Raw genomic sequence first — 19,146 nt, 5'->3', positions numbered from 1 at the left:
AATGTGAGGGACTGGACAGGAACTGAAGGTAAGAGGTGTGACCTGTGAGTATAAAACGCCCCTGAAAAACCTGACAAAGAAAGATGGACTTAGATTATAGAAGAGGGATTGGAGATGAAATATTTTCTTGAAATCTAAAACCCTTTTTTTTCTAGGCAAAAGCTAAGATCTATTCCTCTCAGTGAAAAGTGAAAACAGAACATGTAAAAAAAATAATAATAAATGAATAGGACTGAAGGAGCAGTTCTAAAGAAGACAGCATGAGACGGGGAGCAGAGGTGGCAAAATTATGTGTTCTGAACAAAGAAAACCAAGCCACTGCCTCTATAAAAGTAGCAGGGAATATGTGGAGAATCCCAAACACGTTTAATATTCCTCGTGCAGGTGCTGTGCTTTCCGGCTAAGACCATGGTATATCCATGCTGCTAATGGCAGAAATGAAACAGATGCGGATCAGTGAACTTGAAAAGGCCAAAGAACTGTGAGACCAGGTTAGATATCACAACTGTTAAGGAGGCTATTGTAGGATGAAATCAAAAAGGAATATTATTAAGAAAGAAATTAGAGGATGTGAAAGTGTCCTTGGGAATGGTAAGTGACAACTGTAAAAGAGGGGACAAGAGTTGGTACAAATAGCAAATGGGGGATTCCCACAAAATTCATTTGCTAATTAGCATCAATTAAGTCAATTGGTCACAAAGAGATAAGCCTGCATAGATGTGCTCATTTGTATGAAGAATATCGTGAAGAATAATAGCTATCAAGGCCTCGTATAATGGGCTAGGTATATTCTTGGCAGAAGTTTTAGTTTTAAGGAAGCACTTTATTCATTTGTATAATATTTCTATTTGCTAAAAAAACGAAGAACAAGTGTCACTGTAGCTTTTTGAATGCATTAGGATATCAGAGAAATTGTGACTTGAAAATAAGGCCTGATCCCTCCACTGTGAGCTACGTTAAATAAGTAGAAGCAAGTGATCAAACAAGTTATAGCCTCTCTAAAAATGTAGTATTGCCTAAACAGGAAAGGTCTGTTTTCTGATGTTTATATACTTATATTATTTACTTTTTCATTTCAAAATTTATATCTCATTTGTCCACTAAAAGCCTGAAATATCCACCAGGGAAAATTGTACAGTAAGAAATCGAACAGAAGAACAACTGGGACATTGGAAAGAGTTTGGCTCTGAACTTCCTGGCAGCGAGGCATGGATGTAAATATATTAAGTTTCATAGTCCTGGTCATGAGAACAAGTGAAATGTTCCATTTCCTTTGGAGAAATAAATGTTTTTCTCGCATTAAATTCTAAAAGAAACTTCTGAAATTGGGTCTTCTATAGTGGACCTTTAATGGCCTAGTAAACAACGTCCTGGTAAAATTTTACCAAAAATTGAATGAGACTCATTTCTACAATCAAAAATATTCAATGACATAATAGGTAATAGGTCGTTGCCTAGTTAGGCAACTAACTAGGTAATTCTCCAAGAGGCTTTCATTATTAAATTCAAATATCAAGTGCTACCTGGTCTAACTTGGTACAGTGGGATATGAATTTGGTATACAGGAAGAATCAGTGGGCTACAAATCTCTTAGGCTACATCTCTCCTAAATATTTTCATTTGGGTTTTACAGAAATACACGTAAGCATATATACTATAATAGGAGAGTCTCTAATATTGCGAATTCTGGGAACAAAAAAAGAGACATCATCTCACATAAAGCAGATGATATTCAGTGTGAACCGACTCCAGTTTGTTCATAAAGCTTTTATGATCTTTTCTGTTACAGGTATTATTGAACTTAAGATCAGGACACCTTGATGAAATGTACTTATTTTCTGGAACAATCAACACATATTCTTCAAGAGAAATAGCTGAACTTGGCCATCAAATCTGCACAACAGATCCAATAGCAATTTGACAGATTTGTCTAAAGGTTAATTTCATGGCTGCTTAACTCACTGGGTTTTTAAATTCCAATGAAATCTAATGAAATCCAGAGGGTACGCTAGATCAAAATTATTAGATTTATTTTTTCATGAAATAGGCCCTTTTGTGTCCAAGTCTGGAGATTTTATGATTTGAGATGACTGGTAATAGTGAATATATTTAGAAGAGTATCATAATTTGGTTATTCTACCTCATATATTATAGAGACTATCTGGAGCATGACATGGAAATTTTGGTTGCTTAAGCAATCACGACCTATGGGGTCTTGATAATTCTGTGAAACCAGAATGCATAAATACATATTTTAATGTTTGTATGCATTCAGCAAAGCCAATTAAAAGTATTTGTATTGGCATGTAAACTCTTTAAAGATAGTGTGAAATAATTAACTATGAATAGATTATATCTTAACAATGAAATAAATTAGTCTAAGGAAATATTAAGATTCTCGAGTATAGTACATGTTGTGACAAAGCACCTCCACAGGACTATCCCTTTGAATTTCCTAAATTCATCGTTAAATATATATTCAATATTTTGTGTTTCACTCCACTTAAAGAGTCTTCTGATTTTTGAGACCCTAAATAACTCAAAGAGCTAAGCGTGCTGGATTCTATTTACATTTTATAAATACCTATTAAATAATCTCATACGTTGTAATTTACTTTTATAAATATATTAAAACTTCCTTAAGCTGCCTTGTTGACTTGTGACATATTGCAGAATAATATGCATAAAAAAATCACATGCTGAAAATGAGACATTTTCTTCCTATCTTTGTACATGAAACACCCTAGAAAAAGGATTTTTCTTTGACGTATCAGTATTTTAAACAACACCCTGTGAATGTTACACATGCTTAAAAATTGTGAGGACAAAACTATTTGTGTAAAATATTTAGTAGTAATTACTATCTGCACAAGCCTTGCCTCTTCCTATCTATTCTGAATAAGAATGAGTATTCAAAACGACACAAAATCCTACCCACACCATTTCCATGACAACGAACCCAAACATAAAACAAATAATAATTTCAAGTGTCAACTAAATGGTAAATTTTCCAGTGGTATATTATTGAGTAATATAGAAAAATGGGCTTCACTGTCCATTTTCATGCCTGATGGTCCTGTACCATTTAATCACAATAAGGCTTTGCATTAGTACTTAAGAATTTCACACAACTTGTCACCTCAACAAACCTTGATGATCAGGGAACATATTCTACTTTCATAATTATCAAGTCAGACATGTCTCCTTCTTGTTAGCACTTTCTTCACTGTTATGTACATTATAGATACCAAATAAATGACTGAATGAAGGAAAATCAGAGTTCAAGACTATGTCATTTCTTTCCGACACATTCACTTCAAAATTAGTTTCTGAAGCTTCCAGACCTTGTATCAGTCAAACCTTTGTCCTTCTCTAGGCATAGGACAAGGTTTATACTAGAAAGATGCTTTTGTATTTATACCAAAGTGAAAGCATAGAATTAATAAAAATGGCAATGAATTTTTTTAAAATGACTGAATATTTGAAATATGATTTAAAGAGCTTGATGATTTTATATGGTGACGTTCTTTTATTCTTAAAGAGTGAGTAATATAAAAATCCTATACCATGAAAAATGAGATGAATTTTACCAAGGAAAATAGTCCCTAAATAACATTAAAAAGTTAGGGAGAAATGGTAATGTTGGAGGCTAGTGAAAATAAAAATCGTGATAGATGATATATTATCTTTATTGATTTAAGAGAAAAGTAAATCAGTGCATTGAGCTCTAAATGAGATATACTTAGCTTGAATTAGAATTTTACATCTAGTGAGTGGCCTTGAACCTGATGTTAACGGTAGGTTTCTAGGTTATTACACTTGTTTAGATATCCTTTGAGCTGCTATCTGTCTCCTATTATGTAGGTAATAATTACATAATTAATTAATGGGGAAATAGATTTTTCTTCAAAATGGCTCTCATTCTCTCTTATACCATAATGATATCTATTATCATAATTTAGTTCACTAAGTTGTGCCATTTTTATCGTAAAACAATTTATCCACCACAAACTCCAACTCCAGTGCAGGGTACATATCCAGAGAAGTAAGTAAATACTTAATTGGAGTGTTCTGCAATTTAAAGAACACTTTTCTTTAAAATAGATCAAAGATATAGTCACAAGCTAATGTAGACAAATGGATAATAGTGGATTTGTCCCTTCTCATATATAACATACTCTGAGACCTCTCTTCTCTTCACCAATTCACACCTAATTGCGTCGTCACAGGTCACAAACTCTAATGCCCAGGTTTTTATAGAGCCTTTGCAGATGAGTAGGAGAAATGGGTTTCAGAAAATGCGTAATACATTTCTGCCGGTACACATAAAAAATAAAGAAACGGAAAAAGCATATGCTGTAAATGTGTGCACTCGTTCTAGATGTGACAATTAGAGCCAGGTGAAATAGAATAAAGTCCAAAAAACTAGTCATTTCTAATGTTCTCACTGTTAAGTCATCTGATGTCAACGTACTTTCATCCGTCTGGAAAGCCCAGCTGAGCATAACAGCTCAAGGCACCATCCACAAACCCACGAATAAACATACCCCGTACAACAAAGCCTTATATTCACCAGAGCATGTTCATTCCCTGATCTTTGTTTTCAAGGCTTTCGGTTTGCTAACCATTGTGAGGAAAACGACGTTCTGTAGATGGCTCCATCCTCTGCCTTGCGTTCCAGAGAACACCTTTCTAACATGCCGTCTAAAGCAACAACTCCTGCCTCAGTTTAAGATTGGATTAACCTCATACCCACTTTCGTAGCAACAGAAAGAATCCAGACACGAATGAGATACTGGTTCTCACTGGTTTTTGCTCATATCGTCCTCATTTTCTGTGACATGGTACCACGTGGTTCTGTGAGCACCGGGCTCACCAGCTAGTCTTTGCCAAATTAAACAAAGGGAATAAATATTTCAGGAAGATGAAAAAGGAGAAGGGGAATAAACAAACAAGCAAACGAAACCCCCTTTGACCTGACGTTATGGAAAAAATAAAAAAAGACACTAAGATGAAAAATAAATAGTGTCATGGTTTACATGTGGGATTTGGATGGAATCTAAGGCTGTGTTTTAATTCAAAACTCACCATCTCAAAACCACTTCTTTTCATCCGCCTGCAGGACTTGAGGTAAGTACGTATACGTTTTCTGGCACGCTCTTGATACTCAGGGAATTGTCGCCTGCATGAGTCAATGATAGCCTGGATCTTTTCTTTGGGCTGCTTAGAGATTGGGACCATTCGGTCCAAGTTTTCATCTACAAACAGCCTGACAAACATCTGTTGGCAAGAGGGAGACAGAGGAGAAGGGTTTGGAGGGCTGCTCTCTTCTCTTCCTAGCTTCCTGTCTTGATTTACCGATAGGAAAATACTCTTTTCTGGTTTATGCACTGGAGAAACTTTGCAATGGAAAGCCAGAAAATTTAAGCAAACACTCTTTCAAGACTTTCTCAATGGTTGGATTAAAAAATAGAGAGAGAAGTAGAGAGAGAGAGGCAGACAGACAGACACACAGACAGAAAAGAATAGACTATCGTGTAGAAAAAACTCAGGAAATAACAGTAGACCGTGACAATTGAGCACCCCATTAAATTCTCCACTAATGGTAAATGCGACTGTTACATTGCTACGCTGCACAGTGGACTAATCCCTGAAAACAAACAATCGACTCTCTTGTCATGCATAATTAGATAAGCTAGGAAAGCAAATGAAATAACAGGTGACAGGCGTACTCTTCCGAGGACTAAGCTGAGGCCCCCTCCATCCACTAGGTAAACATGCATACTCACACAACACAATTCCAGTTCCCAGCTCACATTTGGCTTTAAAATTCTAAACAAAACACAGCAATTCTGGTGTCTGGTTGGCAAAGAGTGTTTCATGTACTTTTTAAATCCTTCTGTAAATTAAACAAACATGTCTCTAAAATATCCACATTTACCAACAAGCAACAACATGAAAGTGAAGTGGTAAAAATTAAACCACACTTGGAGGGTGGCAAGACTCACATTAAAAGCTTTCAGCCGCTCGGCTTCCACGCCGTCTGTCTCGTTCACTTTCTCGGAATCGTCATGGTCATCGTGGTCATCTTCATCCTCATCTGCCCTGTTTAACGACAGATCCTCTGCGCCTCGGTCTACGCTCTCATTTTTGCCAGAGTCATAGCTTGAGTAACTGTGTGCAGGAGACTGAAAAGAGAGGGTGAAACGGCTGCTTTGAAATTCATCTCCCGATCTGACACATCATACGTTTTGTTTCTCATTTCAACTATGTCTCAAAGATCTTGCTTACGAAGAGGCACCTCTAGAGCTGAGGTGATTGACATTTACATCAAAATTAATACAAATTAAATTAGAAAATCAGTTCCTGGGTGACCTTAGTCACACTGGAAGTGCCCAGTAGCTACATGCAAAATTTCTATTACCATATGGAGCTCTTCCAGAGCAATTCCTATTTGCACTCAAAGTCTATATTCAAAATACAAAAGGAACCTGTAATCAACTTGGAGAGAGCATCACTGAATCACATTTTCTTAGAAACAGATATAACCTCAGAGTTTGGCATTAGCTTTTGTAAAACATGTATGGAAATTAAGCTATGCATGTCTAATTAACTTGCCCAATAAGGACTATTTGAGATCAGGGCTATTAGTTATAAGTCATTATACTTTGAAATAAATATGTAAGTTGTCTGTGAGTCTTCGGGTGGCTTTTGATTTTGCTTTAGAAGAAAGGGAACCAGATTTCTTCCCAACTATCTGTTAAGTTTAGTGCTTCTGTATTCTAACCCTACACAAAGATTGCAACGTAGCACAAAATATCTGAAAACTGAAAAATATTTAACATATAAATGGCTGATGGTTGCCTTAGAAGTGCAGTTGTCTTAATCCGATAATGTATATCAATGTGCACATGGGGCCAGTGGCTGATAAAGTAAACTGGCTTTTGATTGTTTTTCATTTTGGAATTACACACATTCAAAATATTTCTTTTTAGGACCTTCGAGGCTAATTCCAGAGTTAATTTGGAAGAACTGGCCTGGGAATAAAGGAAATTCAAATGCATGGTGTGAGAAGGAGCTTGATTCAGCTGTGGGTAGAATAATAATAAACTATTTTATATAAGCCCATCACACTGAGCAATAATCATCTAAGCATCTTTTAGGTACCTTTGAAAGATATTAAGATGTAATAGAATTTAAAAAGGAATCTTCTATACCCATTTTTATTTAATAACATAAAATATATTTTCTGGTACATTAAATGTCATAAAACAAATAATGAAGAAATTAAGTGAGAGACGTAGAGAAGAAATTAGCACCTAGAACCACCAAGCGTTTGGTCTATTGGTTCCCTTAATCTTCACTGCAACCTGGTGAAATGATAGTATCTTCCAGATTCTAGGGATAAGGAAACAGCTTCAGAAAGCCTAAAAACTTCTCCTATTCTAGAGAAAGCTACAACCACTAATTGAACCTAAGTTTGCATGAAGTTAAGAGTGGTGGAAGAAGGTTTTCTCTTTATTAGACTACTGCTTTTTGTTGTAAAGATATATCTACATGTTTGTGTATAACTAAAAGAAGAATATAAAATATTTGTTGGTTTATGCACACATCAATAGGAAAACAAAACATTTTACAAGTGATGTCACCTGAACTATTTTCCACCTAAAGAAATTGGATACATTATTTCCATTTTCTTATACAATAATAAATGGCAATTTATAAATATTGAGTAAGAAATGTTATCACTTGCCATAAAATATTCACAGATGATGTATTTAAATAATTTGTTATTGCTTCATACACTTTTACTTGTTTCAGTTGAACAAAGCAGAGGAAAGACAGACTAATATCATCCAATGAAGATGACTAAGTTTTCTTAAACACAAAACATCTTTTGAAGAAAACAGTGAGTATATCTCTTTTTTCAACTTTAGGAATAAACATATTTTGGAATAAACATACTTGTGAGGAATAAAATATATTTAAGAGAACAAACTCTAATTGAACAAGAATAATGAACTGCTTGTGAGGTAAATATGGAGAATAGCAATTTCTAGAAACTCCTGCTTCAAAACCAAATCTATCTCAACATCAATCTTTTCTTCTTTCAACAAAACCTTATTGAGTAAAACGATAGCTTAGGTACTATACACTAAGTTACTGTGCCACAGGCATATTCATTTAACAATTACTTTTTGAGCACCCATTATGTCTTAGACATTTTTCTAAGCCTTTTACATATAACATTTTATTTACAAAAAACTAGTTAAGCAATTTCACTTGCTAAGGATGAAATCAGGATTTGAAATCATGCAATTTGGTCATGATCTATGATCTTAACTCTTATCTCTACTGTTTCAATAGAACTACGATGTGTGAGGCTATTGTAATATCCACAGGAATCAATTCCTAAGACTCTGTATTTCTGAACAGCAACTTTTAGAATAAAAATACCTCTACAATGAGACTTACTAAATTCACGTCATCATTTAACATCTAACTATGAATTACCCTGAACAAATCTAAATGAAAAGCATATATTTTGCATGGGTTGGATACTATTTGATAATGTTTAATGTTCATAAAGTGTTAAAATTTACATGGATCTTTAAGCTCCTTGTAACTGAACTTCACAGCAGGCCTAATATTAACATATCTATATTTTTAATGATTTAAAATATATAATAATACGATAATAAAATGATGTTAATATCTGATGGTAAATTTTATGCATCAGTTTGGCTAGATAACAGGGTTTTCAGACAGGTGGCTAAACATTATTTCTGGGTGTATTTCTGTGAATGTTTCTGGATGAGATTATCATTTGAATGGGTGGACACACTAGGGCAGTTCCCTCTCCCAGGGTAGGTGAGCACCATTCAATCCTTGGGGACTGAATAGAACAAATGTTAAAGGAAGGAAAAATGTGCCCATTCTACTGACTGCTCAGTTGGGACACATTGAGACTTACACTACCAGTGACTCCCCAGATTTGCAGGCCTTCAAACTGGGACTTAACTGCACCCCTGGGTCCCTGGATATTCAGCTTTTAGATGGCAGATTATGGGGCTTTTCAATCTCCATAATTGTATGAACCAATTCCTCCTAATAAATAAACATACACATATGATCTATTTTATAAATACTTTAAGGTTCAGTAAATTTAACTTGATTGAGCTAACCTCAGACAGTGAGGAAAGCGGCCGAGAAGCAGTTAAGTAGAGGCCATCCCTCCATCACTGGGGGGCAAAGCTACACAGGACTTCACAGAAAGAGACCATGAGAGTTAGCAGAAAGAAGAAGAATGTCGGCTTTCGGAATCTGAATCAATTATAAAAGTAGAAAGACAAGTGTACAGAAGAAAATGAATGCCAATCAAAGTAATTTTCACAAACACAAATAATTGTGTCCAAGACTAACCATGGCCCTGCTGTCGTATGTCCTGTGTTTTTGTTAGCCCAGCACTTTTTCCTTTCAGAAACAGCCCATGCCTAGATATTTTATTTTCTTTGTTGTTACTATGAAAGGTATTATATCTTTGATTTGATTCTTGGCTTGGCTGCTGCTGGTGTACATGAAACTTACAAATTTATGTACATTTATTTGGTATCCTTAGACTTTGTTGAATTTGTTTGTCAATTCCAGGAGTCTCTAAGTTGAGTCTTTAAGGTTTTATAGATTGTTATTGTCAGCAACAAGTAGTAGTGTGACCTCTTCCTTCTCTGTTTTCACTCTCTTTATTTTCTTCTCTTCTCCAACTCCTCTAGCTAAGACTTTCAGCACTATGTTGAATAGAAGTGAAGATAGTGAGCGATCTTGTCTGATTCTAGTTCTAAGCAGGAATGCTTTGAATTTTTCCCCATTCAGTAATGTTAGCTGTGGGTTTGTCATGTATGGCCTTTATAATTTTGAGGTAAGTCTCATCTCTGCCTATTTTGTTAAGCATTATTATCATAAAAGTGTGCTACATTTTGTCAAATGCTTTTTCTGCATCTATTGAAAGGATCTATAGGGTCCTTGCTTTTGTGTATTTCTACTGTGGATTACATTTGTAAATCTGCATGTTTAACCATCCTTACATCTCTGGGATGAAGTCCATTTGGTTGTGATAAATTATTTTTTTTTATTTGCAGCTGAATTTAGCTTAAGATTTTATTGAGAATTATTTTTCCATCTATATTCATAAATAAGATTGGTCTATAGTTTTCTTTTTTAGATGTGCCCTTTTCAGCTTTGATATCAAGGTAATATTGGCTTCATAGAACGTACTGGAGAGGATTCCCTCCTCCTCAATGTTATGGAATAATTTCTGCAGGACAGATGCAAGTTCTTTGTAGGTTTGATAAAATTCAGGTGTATATCTTTTGGGTCCAGGACTTTTGACGGTATATACCCAAAGGGGGGAAAAATCATTTTATAAAAAGGACACCTGCAGTTGGATGTTTATAGCAGCACAATTCACAATGGAAACAACCCAGGGTCCACCAATACATGAACGGACTAATAAGATGTGGTGCATGCATATTATATAGTATTACTCAGCCATAAAAAAAAAAAAAATGGTGTTCTGGTATCTTTTGTGACTACCTAGATGCCACTGGAAGCCATTCTTCTAAATGAAACTTCATAGGAATAGAGAAAGAAACACATGTACAAAATACCAGGTAGGAATTGATCAGTCACATCTAAGTGCATATATTTAAGTAAATCTCAATGAAAATTAAACTGGGAGAGGGGTGCAGAGGGTACGGATAGATCCACACCTCTTTGGTACAGTGCATACTGTCCTAGTGGAGAGCATGATTTAACCTTGATTCAACTTGTACAAAAACAAAATATGTAAACAAAACATGTGTATCCCTCAATAATAAAAAAAAGGAAAAACAAACACCCCCCACCAATTTTCTAGGCATCAACCTTCTCTACTCCCAGCGTGCATGTTTCGGCTGAGACTGAAACCAAGGTGAATCCAGCAGAGTGAAGCATTATTTGTGCATCTAGATCCAACTATTTCTGAATGTAATCCCTTCAGGTGAGGAACGTCATACATCCCTACCTACCTAATACTTTTATTTTTTGCTTAAATTTGAGTTTCAGTCACCTGTGATCTTATTTGGTGTGGCATAGAAATCAGTTATTTCAAGGCCAGATGAGCAGTGCAGACTTCACACAGGATAATTCAAATTCATGGGCCCAGCCAAATGAATAATCATATCTCTGTAAAAAGCAGCAGATATTCTAAAATCTATCAATAATGTAAAATGCTATTGAATGACCTTTACAATGAGAGATTTTAAATTGTGTTCAAAAATGCTTCAATACAGTGATACGTGTAATATGCTTGAAGGATCACACTAATAGCTATGTAATTGGAGGAGGAATAATAAAACTAGAGATCCTGACATTAGCAGGAAAGGGAGATTTTAAAAATCAGCATACTTTTTACAATTAAAATCATTAACAAGGTGGAATTACCTAATAAAACATAAGACAAATATTCATAGGTTTGAAAGGCTTACCTTTCCAAATATAGAATATACTAAATATATTTTAAGTGTCAGTGGAAAATAGTTTAAGAATATTATAACACACTTTTCTGAATGTAAAATATACTGAGTTAATTCATTCACTCCAGCTGTCTGGTATATACAGAACCATGTGGAACCATAAAGGTCTAGTCACTCAGGGTAAAAGAAAAACCTTCTTGTGGATCTGAGATTATTTAGGATCTAAATCTAAAGCATGATCTATAAATCATGTACATTTTCCTCTGAAAAATAAACCAAAATTCTGCTTCTCAGTGAGGGTGTCATTTCTTACCTCACCACTTAAAATCTATTTTTTAAGGTCAGAGTAAGTTCAATTTCCACGAAGATTCCAATGGCTGTCTCAGATTACTTCCATCTTTTCTCAGTTGTGAACTTAGTTAATATGACACAGAATTAAACACTATCATTGCTTTCTACTTTTCCTTTTATGTTTAATTTTGCATAATATCACTTGAAGCTCCACTGAGTCAGGAACCAACAAACTTCCCTCTACCTTTCCCCCTCCGACTGGCCTTCAGTACGGCTTGAAAAGCTCTTTTTCTGTTAATATAATACTATTTGGTATTTTAAAAAATGGGGCATGACGGAGAGTGATATCATAGACTTAAGCAATAAGAATTACTATAGGTCTCCAAATAGCCCACATTAAATATAGCAGTACTTTGTTGCATAGGCCCACCTTGCCTTAGTGAGACTTTAGCTGACCACAGCCTAGGCAAGCCAGCCAATTGTTCCTGGAATGATTGTTTTCTGATTTTATTTTATAAATCTAAAAAATCAAAACCATCTTTTAAAAAAAAAAAGCTATTAAAACAATCACAATTTGGGTTTTATGGAAAATGGATACCTGGTTATTCTCAAAACACAGCTGCTGATTTTCGTGGGGATAAGGATGGTTAGTGGCCTTAGTTATATATTCCATTTGTACCTCCTGGGATAACATGCGACCTTCTTTACCAAAACCTCTTCTGAAAAGATGTTATATTTCCACTTCCCTTTTCTCAAACTTTCCCACGCCTACAGAACTGCAGCTTTGGGCTTTGAAAAATCCCAAATGGGAGGAAATTTAATTTATTTGGTTACTCTGTAATCAGAGCATAGAAGGCTCAGACAGCAAAACTAAGGTGCTTAGTGTGAGACACAAGTGGGTTTAGCACCATTTTTTATAGTTGTAGCCAATAGAAGTAAATGGGTAACTTGTATTTCCCTAAAAAAGGGGGAAATGCATGAGTTCAGGGCCAGGCATTCTCGCTTCCTTTATAAACTGTGCCTCTCTGTCCCAGCACTGATTGTAAGATGTCTTCTTCAGAGACTGAGTTACTGGAGGATGGGGTTCCTTAAATGCCACGGCTCTTCCATCTTTATAATTTTGCACAATACAAAACACGTAGTTCGAGTGAAGTAAATGTTTTTTGATGAGCGACCGCTGCACTTTGGAGTTTATACAGAAGATGATGTGAGTTAACATTTTAAATTGCAATGTTAAAAATCACTTCACACTTCACCTTTTAAAAATCAGTTATTTGTCACTGAATCTACTGGTAATCTTAGCATCATTACAGGTATAATAACTATTTTATTCCTGTTGTGATACAAAATGAAGCACATAGCGCTACTAAGAAAGCAAACTTTCTGTCTCTCTCTCACACACGCAAAGAATTTGAATCCAATCAAATGTCAATCTAGAATAATGGTTCCCGAAGTAGGCCTGTTGGACCAGTAATGTCAGCATCTCTTGAGAATCTATTAGCAATACAAATGCTCAGCCCTTACCCCAGACCAAATGAATCAGACACTTTGGAGATGGAGATAGCAATATTTGTATTAATGTGAACCACATGGGATTCTGTTGCACAATCAAGGTGAGATCCACTCATCTAGAGCTAACTTACATTTGTAGAAAACAAACCAGATCAGGAAACAAGTTCAGTGATGCCTCAAAAAGCACCCAAGAAAATCCAAAATACTAGAACAGTACCGGACAACTGACTTTGGTTCTGTAATAAGTTAGTGATAAGTCATAACACAACAAATAAAAATGTAGACCTTGTTTGTATCATGACTCAAATAAATCCAGTGCAATAAAGACATTTCTGAAAGTGGGAATATTCTATTACAGATGAGGATATTAGAAAATAACATGGAATTATTGTTAATTTTATTAAATGTAACAACCCAGCAGTTGGTTAAGTAAATAATTGTATAAGAAAATGCCTACATTTGCTAGAAATACGAGCTGAGGTATGAAGAGATGAAACTACATGGATACCAGGGATTTGCTTTAAAATGCTACAAATAAAAGCAGAAAAATTGAAAAACAAATATGGGGAAGTCTTAGTCACTGTTGAATTTGGGTAATAGGCATTAGTGGTTCATTGTACTATAATTTGAATATTTTTATATTTTCAAAATGAAATTTAGATTGATAAATTTTGTAATTAGTTTGGAATCAACATTATTGTGGCTATTTTGATCATGACATTAATCTAGTCAACATATAAGGAGCACGACTTCATGTTTGCAATGTTGATTTAGGTTCATAGCATTGGGCAAATCCATGTTTTATAACTGAAAGTTACTAAATTTGGAGAGGGAGCCCTTTGGAAACATTAGATTTTTTTTTTAAATTGTATTTACTTAAGATTAGGAAAGTCACAATAAATTACAACATTTTAAAAGCTTCTAAATACAAGAATTACAAAATGTAACATATATAAGTACACATATATGTAAATTATATTTTATATACATATATTTTTTTTAATTAAAACTGCCTAGCCCATTTTTCTTATACTTTTCTCTTTCCACATTTCTTGGCTACATACACTTCACTTGATTCTGCATATTGACAATAATTTTATAATATCATATTCTATGGTGAGAATAGAAAAATATTCAGTATTTATGCTGTCTGATGAGAAGTAGCTTTTATTCTTCATAGTATAAAAACCCTTTCTTTTCTCTTCAAATTAATCATTGCTACTATTATCCAAACTATTAGATTGTTTTCAGTTTGGGGGAAACTTTAATCAATTCTTTTTATGCCTGACCCATGAGATTTCAAGGCACTTCAATTTTCCTAGGTGGTGACTGATGTCTTCATTAAAATAGCATTTGTGAGTTTGATGTTTTCTTCACTGATAGCAGTATTTTCTGTCAAATTCAATATACAAATTTAAATCTTCTCTCAATGTGTTAAAATAATTCATTCCTCTTCATTAATTATATTATTACTGGCTCCTAAAGAAATATTGCCTTCATTATGACCTGAAATTTGTATTGCAACTCAATTCTCACTGTAGAAATAATGTCTTTTGATTTCACTTTTCACCTTTACTGACTTTTTTCATATTCCACTATCATATCGTTCTCACTATCCTTTATTACATAAATAGAAAGAAAACAAAATAACATATCCTTCATCTATTTCCAAATTAGGAGTCTATAATTTCTCTATTCCTTTTTCTGAAAGGTCCAAATTGTAGTTGAAACGACATATTTGGTTATGCCAAGGGCACATAAAATAGCTCTGTATTATCATCATTTAATAACTGCATGTGAAACTACAATTATTCATTCATACAACCATGATGATATCAGTATCTGGTTTCCCAGTTTTCCACTTGGTACATTTTTTTCCTTATTGTATTAATTCTTCTTAAACAAATGTGGATAAAGTCACATTTGACATTTCATTTTGACATGCTTCCTCCGCTTAACCAAAAATTGGGTCAAATTTGACAATTACTTTAAAAATTCCCACAAAATTTTTATGTGAAAATTGCTCTTTTCATCATAACCGTGAAAAGAAGTCTCTTTCACTTAATAATTTTTAAACTGCAGCTACATTTGGGGGCACTTCAAAACAATAACGTTTTTTTCAAGTCCATTTTTCAAGATGGTGGCTGGCTGTTGGAGTGGTCTTTTGTTTTGACATGCATCGAAATCACTCAAAGGAATTCCTAAAATACAAACTGCTAGACCCATTCAGTCGATCTGGAGTGGGGTCCAGATCTTGATTTCTAACAAGAGCCCAAATGATATAGATGCTGCTAGTCTATGGGACACACGTTTAGTAGCTAGTGCATTTTTATTTGATGTATGTATAATCCGAATAACCACAGACACTTTAAACTCTGAAGAATCTTGTGACCTTTGCGAGTTGTTAATATATGTATCCATTCTAAAAATCCAGATACTTTGACTGTCTATCTTCAAAATACTGAGCTTTACAAGCAAAACAATATACAAGAATGTGACCTTTGGTTTTCAAATAAACTGGCCTGCATCTCTTACTAGTTTGACAATTTCTTTTTATTTTTCCCAAAAAATATGTTTGAAAAGCATTAATTTTTTTCATTATTGTTCTGTGGAATCTATGTAAATAATATTTAATCAAGACCTTTTTTTTAAACTAAGCAATACTGAATAAAATTAGTTCATCTTAAAAGGCCATGATATGTCTATTTTTACTTTATCGAGAAATCTCCATATTAGTTTTTATTTAATGATCATAAATAATATCACACAATTAGAAAGAAATACGTAAGTCTAATCCCCGCCAGATTCCCCGGTGCTAAGAACAATGCTTGACAATAATAAATAGTGTTTAAAAATTTGTACAATGATAGCAGGTCATAACATCAATAATGTGGGGATTATTGAGATACCCATAGTTCTGCTCAACACATGCAAAAAATGTTTTGCATTTTGGCTGCAGAGAACACATTGAAAGGAGACAGGTTTTCAGTGTGAGAAGAGTTTGCATTAATCAAACAGCATTAATTGTGATTACAGAGTACACAACAGCAGCTATGATAGGGGGAAAAAAGTGCTTTTTTCTCTTACTGGAAGGAAAAAAGGCTGATTCAGCCTGAGAAGAAGAATTACTGAGGATATGGCATGGAATAAAAAAAATGAATGGGATTTTAACAGAGAATGAAAATTATTTGCAGGAAAGCAGAATAATCTAACTGGAATCTAATTTGGAGATAAAAAAGAGTTATAGGAGATGAGGAAGGGAACATGTGACTACCTGGGGTAAGTGCACTTCTGGCTGAGGAAACAGCAAGTCCAAATGCACTGAGATGGATCAGGACTTTTTACCCAGCAATCCCACCATGAGTATTTATTCAAAGGAGGAAAATAAAGTCATTCATCACAAAGGCACTTGCACTAGCATGTTTATTGCAGCACAATTTGCAATCACAAAGATGAGGAATCAGCTTAACCACCCATAAATTCATGAGTGGATTAACAGTAAGTGCTATATGTATTCCACGGAGTATCACTCAGCCATAAAAAATGAATCAATATATTTTGCCACAATGTGGATGGAACTGAAGACCATTCTCATAAACGAAGTATTGCAAGAATGGAAAAACAAACACCTTATGTACTCGCTCCTAAATTGGAACTAACAGGACAGCACTCATGTGCAGATGGAAGTAAATAAAATTCAATGGAAATCAAGCAAGTGGGAGGCTGGAGGAGGGGATGGGTGTAATTCTACTTCAATCCTACAATGTCCACTACCTGGGGGATGGCACACATACAACTTTGACTCAAGCAGTACAAAAGCAATCCATGTAATCAAAACCTTTGTAATATGCTGAAATAAAGAAAATACAGAAGGAAAGAATACACACATACAACTCACACACACCCTAAGGCCATAATGAGATTTAATAGTATTTGTCAAAGTCAAAATGAAACTGTAGCTGACAGGTGTATGGTCTGACCAGCAAACACGTTGCATTTTTCGTTACTGTTAATTTTACCTTCTTGCTCTCTTGCTCCCTGTTAAAAAGAGTCTTGAATCTCATTATCATCTTTATTCTATTATTATTTCTCTCTCTTATACTCTCTCAGTGGTTGTCATTCCTTTCTTTTCCTTATCTTCATAATATTGTCCACCAGAGTTTTAAATTTTTAATAGGAGTTTCTGACATACTGACATTTTGAAGCTAATGCCAGTCTTTCACCTTTTGTTTTTGGCTTCCTCTAAGACACTTTCTTCCCTTTACATGTGAATTATAGAATGACTAATGATTCTGAAGAAATATATAACATTAATCTAAAATTTTGTTTACATTTAAAAATTTTCAATTTTAATTTGAAAAGTTCAAAATGTTGGTACCTTTACATTAATCCAATATAAAGCAAAATACATACACACACAAACACAAAAGTAAAAAAAAAAGTTTAAAATTTTAACTGTGTAATCATATTATCCTTTTACTATAGACAGAGTTATTGACAAATCTATTCAGAAGCTTTGTTACTGGAAAACTTGTTTCTGCAAGCCATTTTGTTGTGTCAGTGACAATTTTGCACGCGATTTCTTCTGGAACAGATAGTCTTTATCTGGACAGATTGTATGTTCGATGCAATGTGCTACAAGACATTTGATAGGTGAGATGCATGAAATGTGTGAAAACAGCACTATCTGTTTTCAGACCTGCTACAGGGTTATGTCATGCCAATATAAAAATTCAGATAAAGCACATTTTGTGCGATTCCCATAAGGGAAGGAAAAAAAATAGTGTTCTTACTGAGAACGTTCTTCAAAGGCCAGACCTGTAGTTTTGATGAAGTGTCAGTGAAGAGGAAATCTAATTATTTAACACATAATGATGATGGTAAAAATGTTTTACATTTTAAACTGTAGTTGCAAACAGTAAAATCTTTGCTTCTCTTATCTCCATTTCCTGTATATTCTCATTTCAGAAACAAAAGCACATATTTACGTCAGGATCTGTGGCCCTGAACCCCTGCATAGCTAAGGCAGTGACATTCACTGTAAGATTATTCCTGGAAGCTCTTCCTATGCTGGTTAGAACGGACTCAGATGCATCCAAAAGTGATAGTCAACTATCACTTCTCCCCCATTGTTTTGTAGATGTTCTTGGTGAGGGCATTTTATAGTTTAAAAATTTATAGTACAGATGGGATAATGATGAAATTTTACAGTTTAAAGTTTTATAGTACAAATGGGATAATGATGAATGATAAATGGATATAATTCAGAGAGCTTAGGCTTAAAACTGGTTAGAATAACAATGAAATTTTGAGTTCATGCATTTTTGTAGAGAAAGGTCATAGTTTTAGTTACTAATGAGAGTTATGTTTTACAAAATGGGGAGCATTCCTATTTTTTTACAAGTGCTGTTGGGTAACATAAAGGAAAATAATATAGTTCTAGGACATTCATTAGGGTTCAGTCTCGAGGTATCTCCATCAAGTGATATCTTTGAGGTGAACTGGGGGCACTGTTTCTGACGGTAAAGATTCTAAGCCTGATTCTCCACCCACTCTAGAAATTACTTTATGTAAATATTTTCTTTCTGTCACAACTAGCCAGTTGTCTACAAGTACAAATCCCTGACTCTTACATCAAACTCTTCAAGAAAATTCACATTTGAAATGAAGGAAAAAAATTGCTTCACAGATTATTTGTTGTATAATGAAAACTGTAAAAATAAAATCAAAATATAAAAAGTACTCCTGCAATCAACATCAAAATAGCAAGTAATCTGATTTTAAAACTGTCAAAGAACCTGAATTAACCTTTCTTAAAAGACAATACAAATGA

The 19,146-nt window shown here is 34.4% G+C and overlaps 1 protein-coding gene across 13 annotated transcripts in view; it reads right to left on the bottom strand.

Moving 5' to 3' along the window:
• The window catches only part of NOL4 (nucleolar protein 4), a 356,755-nt gene that overhangs the window by 98,506 nt on the left and 239,103 nt on the right, over positions 1-19,146 (bottom strand). For 7 of the 13 annotated variants that reach the window (XM_023510256.1, XM_003784753.2, XM_023510252.1 and 4 more), the window contains 2 exons: positions 6,009-6,188; positions 5,089-5,280 (listed from right to left, as the gene is read on the bottom strand). In XM_023510256.1, the coding sequence (XP_023366024.1) occupies positions 5,089-5,280; positions 6,009-6,188 (372 nt within the window). The remainder of the gene's footprint in view (positions 1-5,088; positions 5,281-6,008; positions 6,189-19,146) is intronic. The other 6 variants (XM_023510255.1, XM_003784754.2, XM_003784755.2 and 3 more) reach the window with 1 other exon arrangement.

The sequence above is a fragment of the Otolemur garnettii genome, unplaced genomic scaffold (genome assembly GCF_000181295.1).
Source record: "Otolemur garnettii isolate 467f Iridium unplaced genomic scaffold, OtoGar3 scaffold00012, whole genome shotgun sequence".
Lineage (NCBI taxonomy): Eukaryota > Metazoa > Chordata > Mammalia > Primates > Galagidae > Otolemur > Otolemur garnettii.
This window is presented reverse-complemented; position numbering and strand designations above follow the sequence as displayed.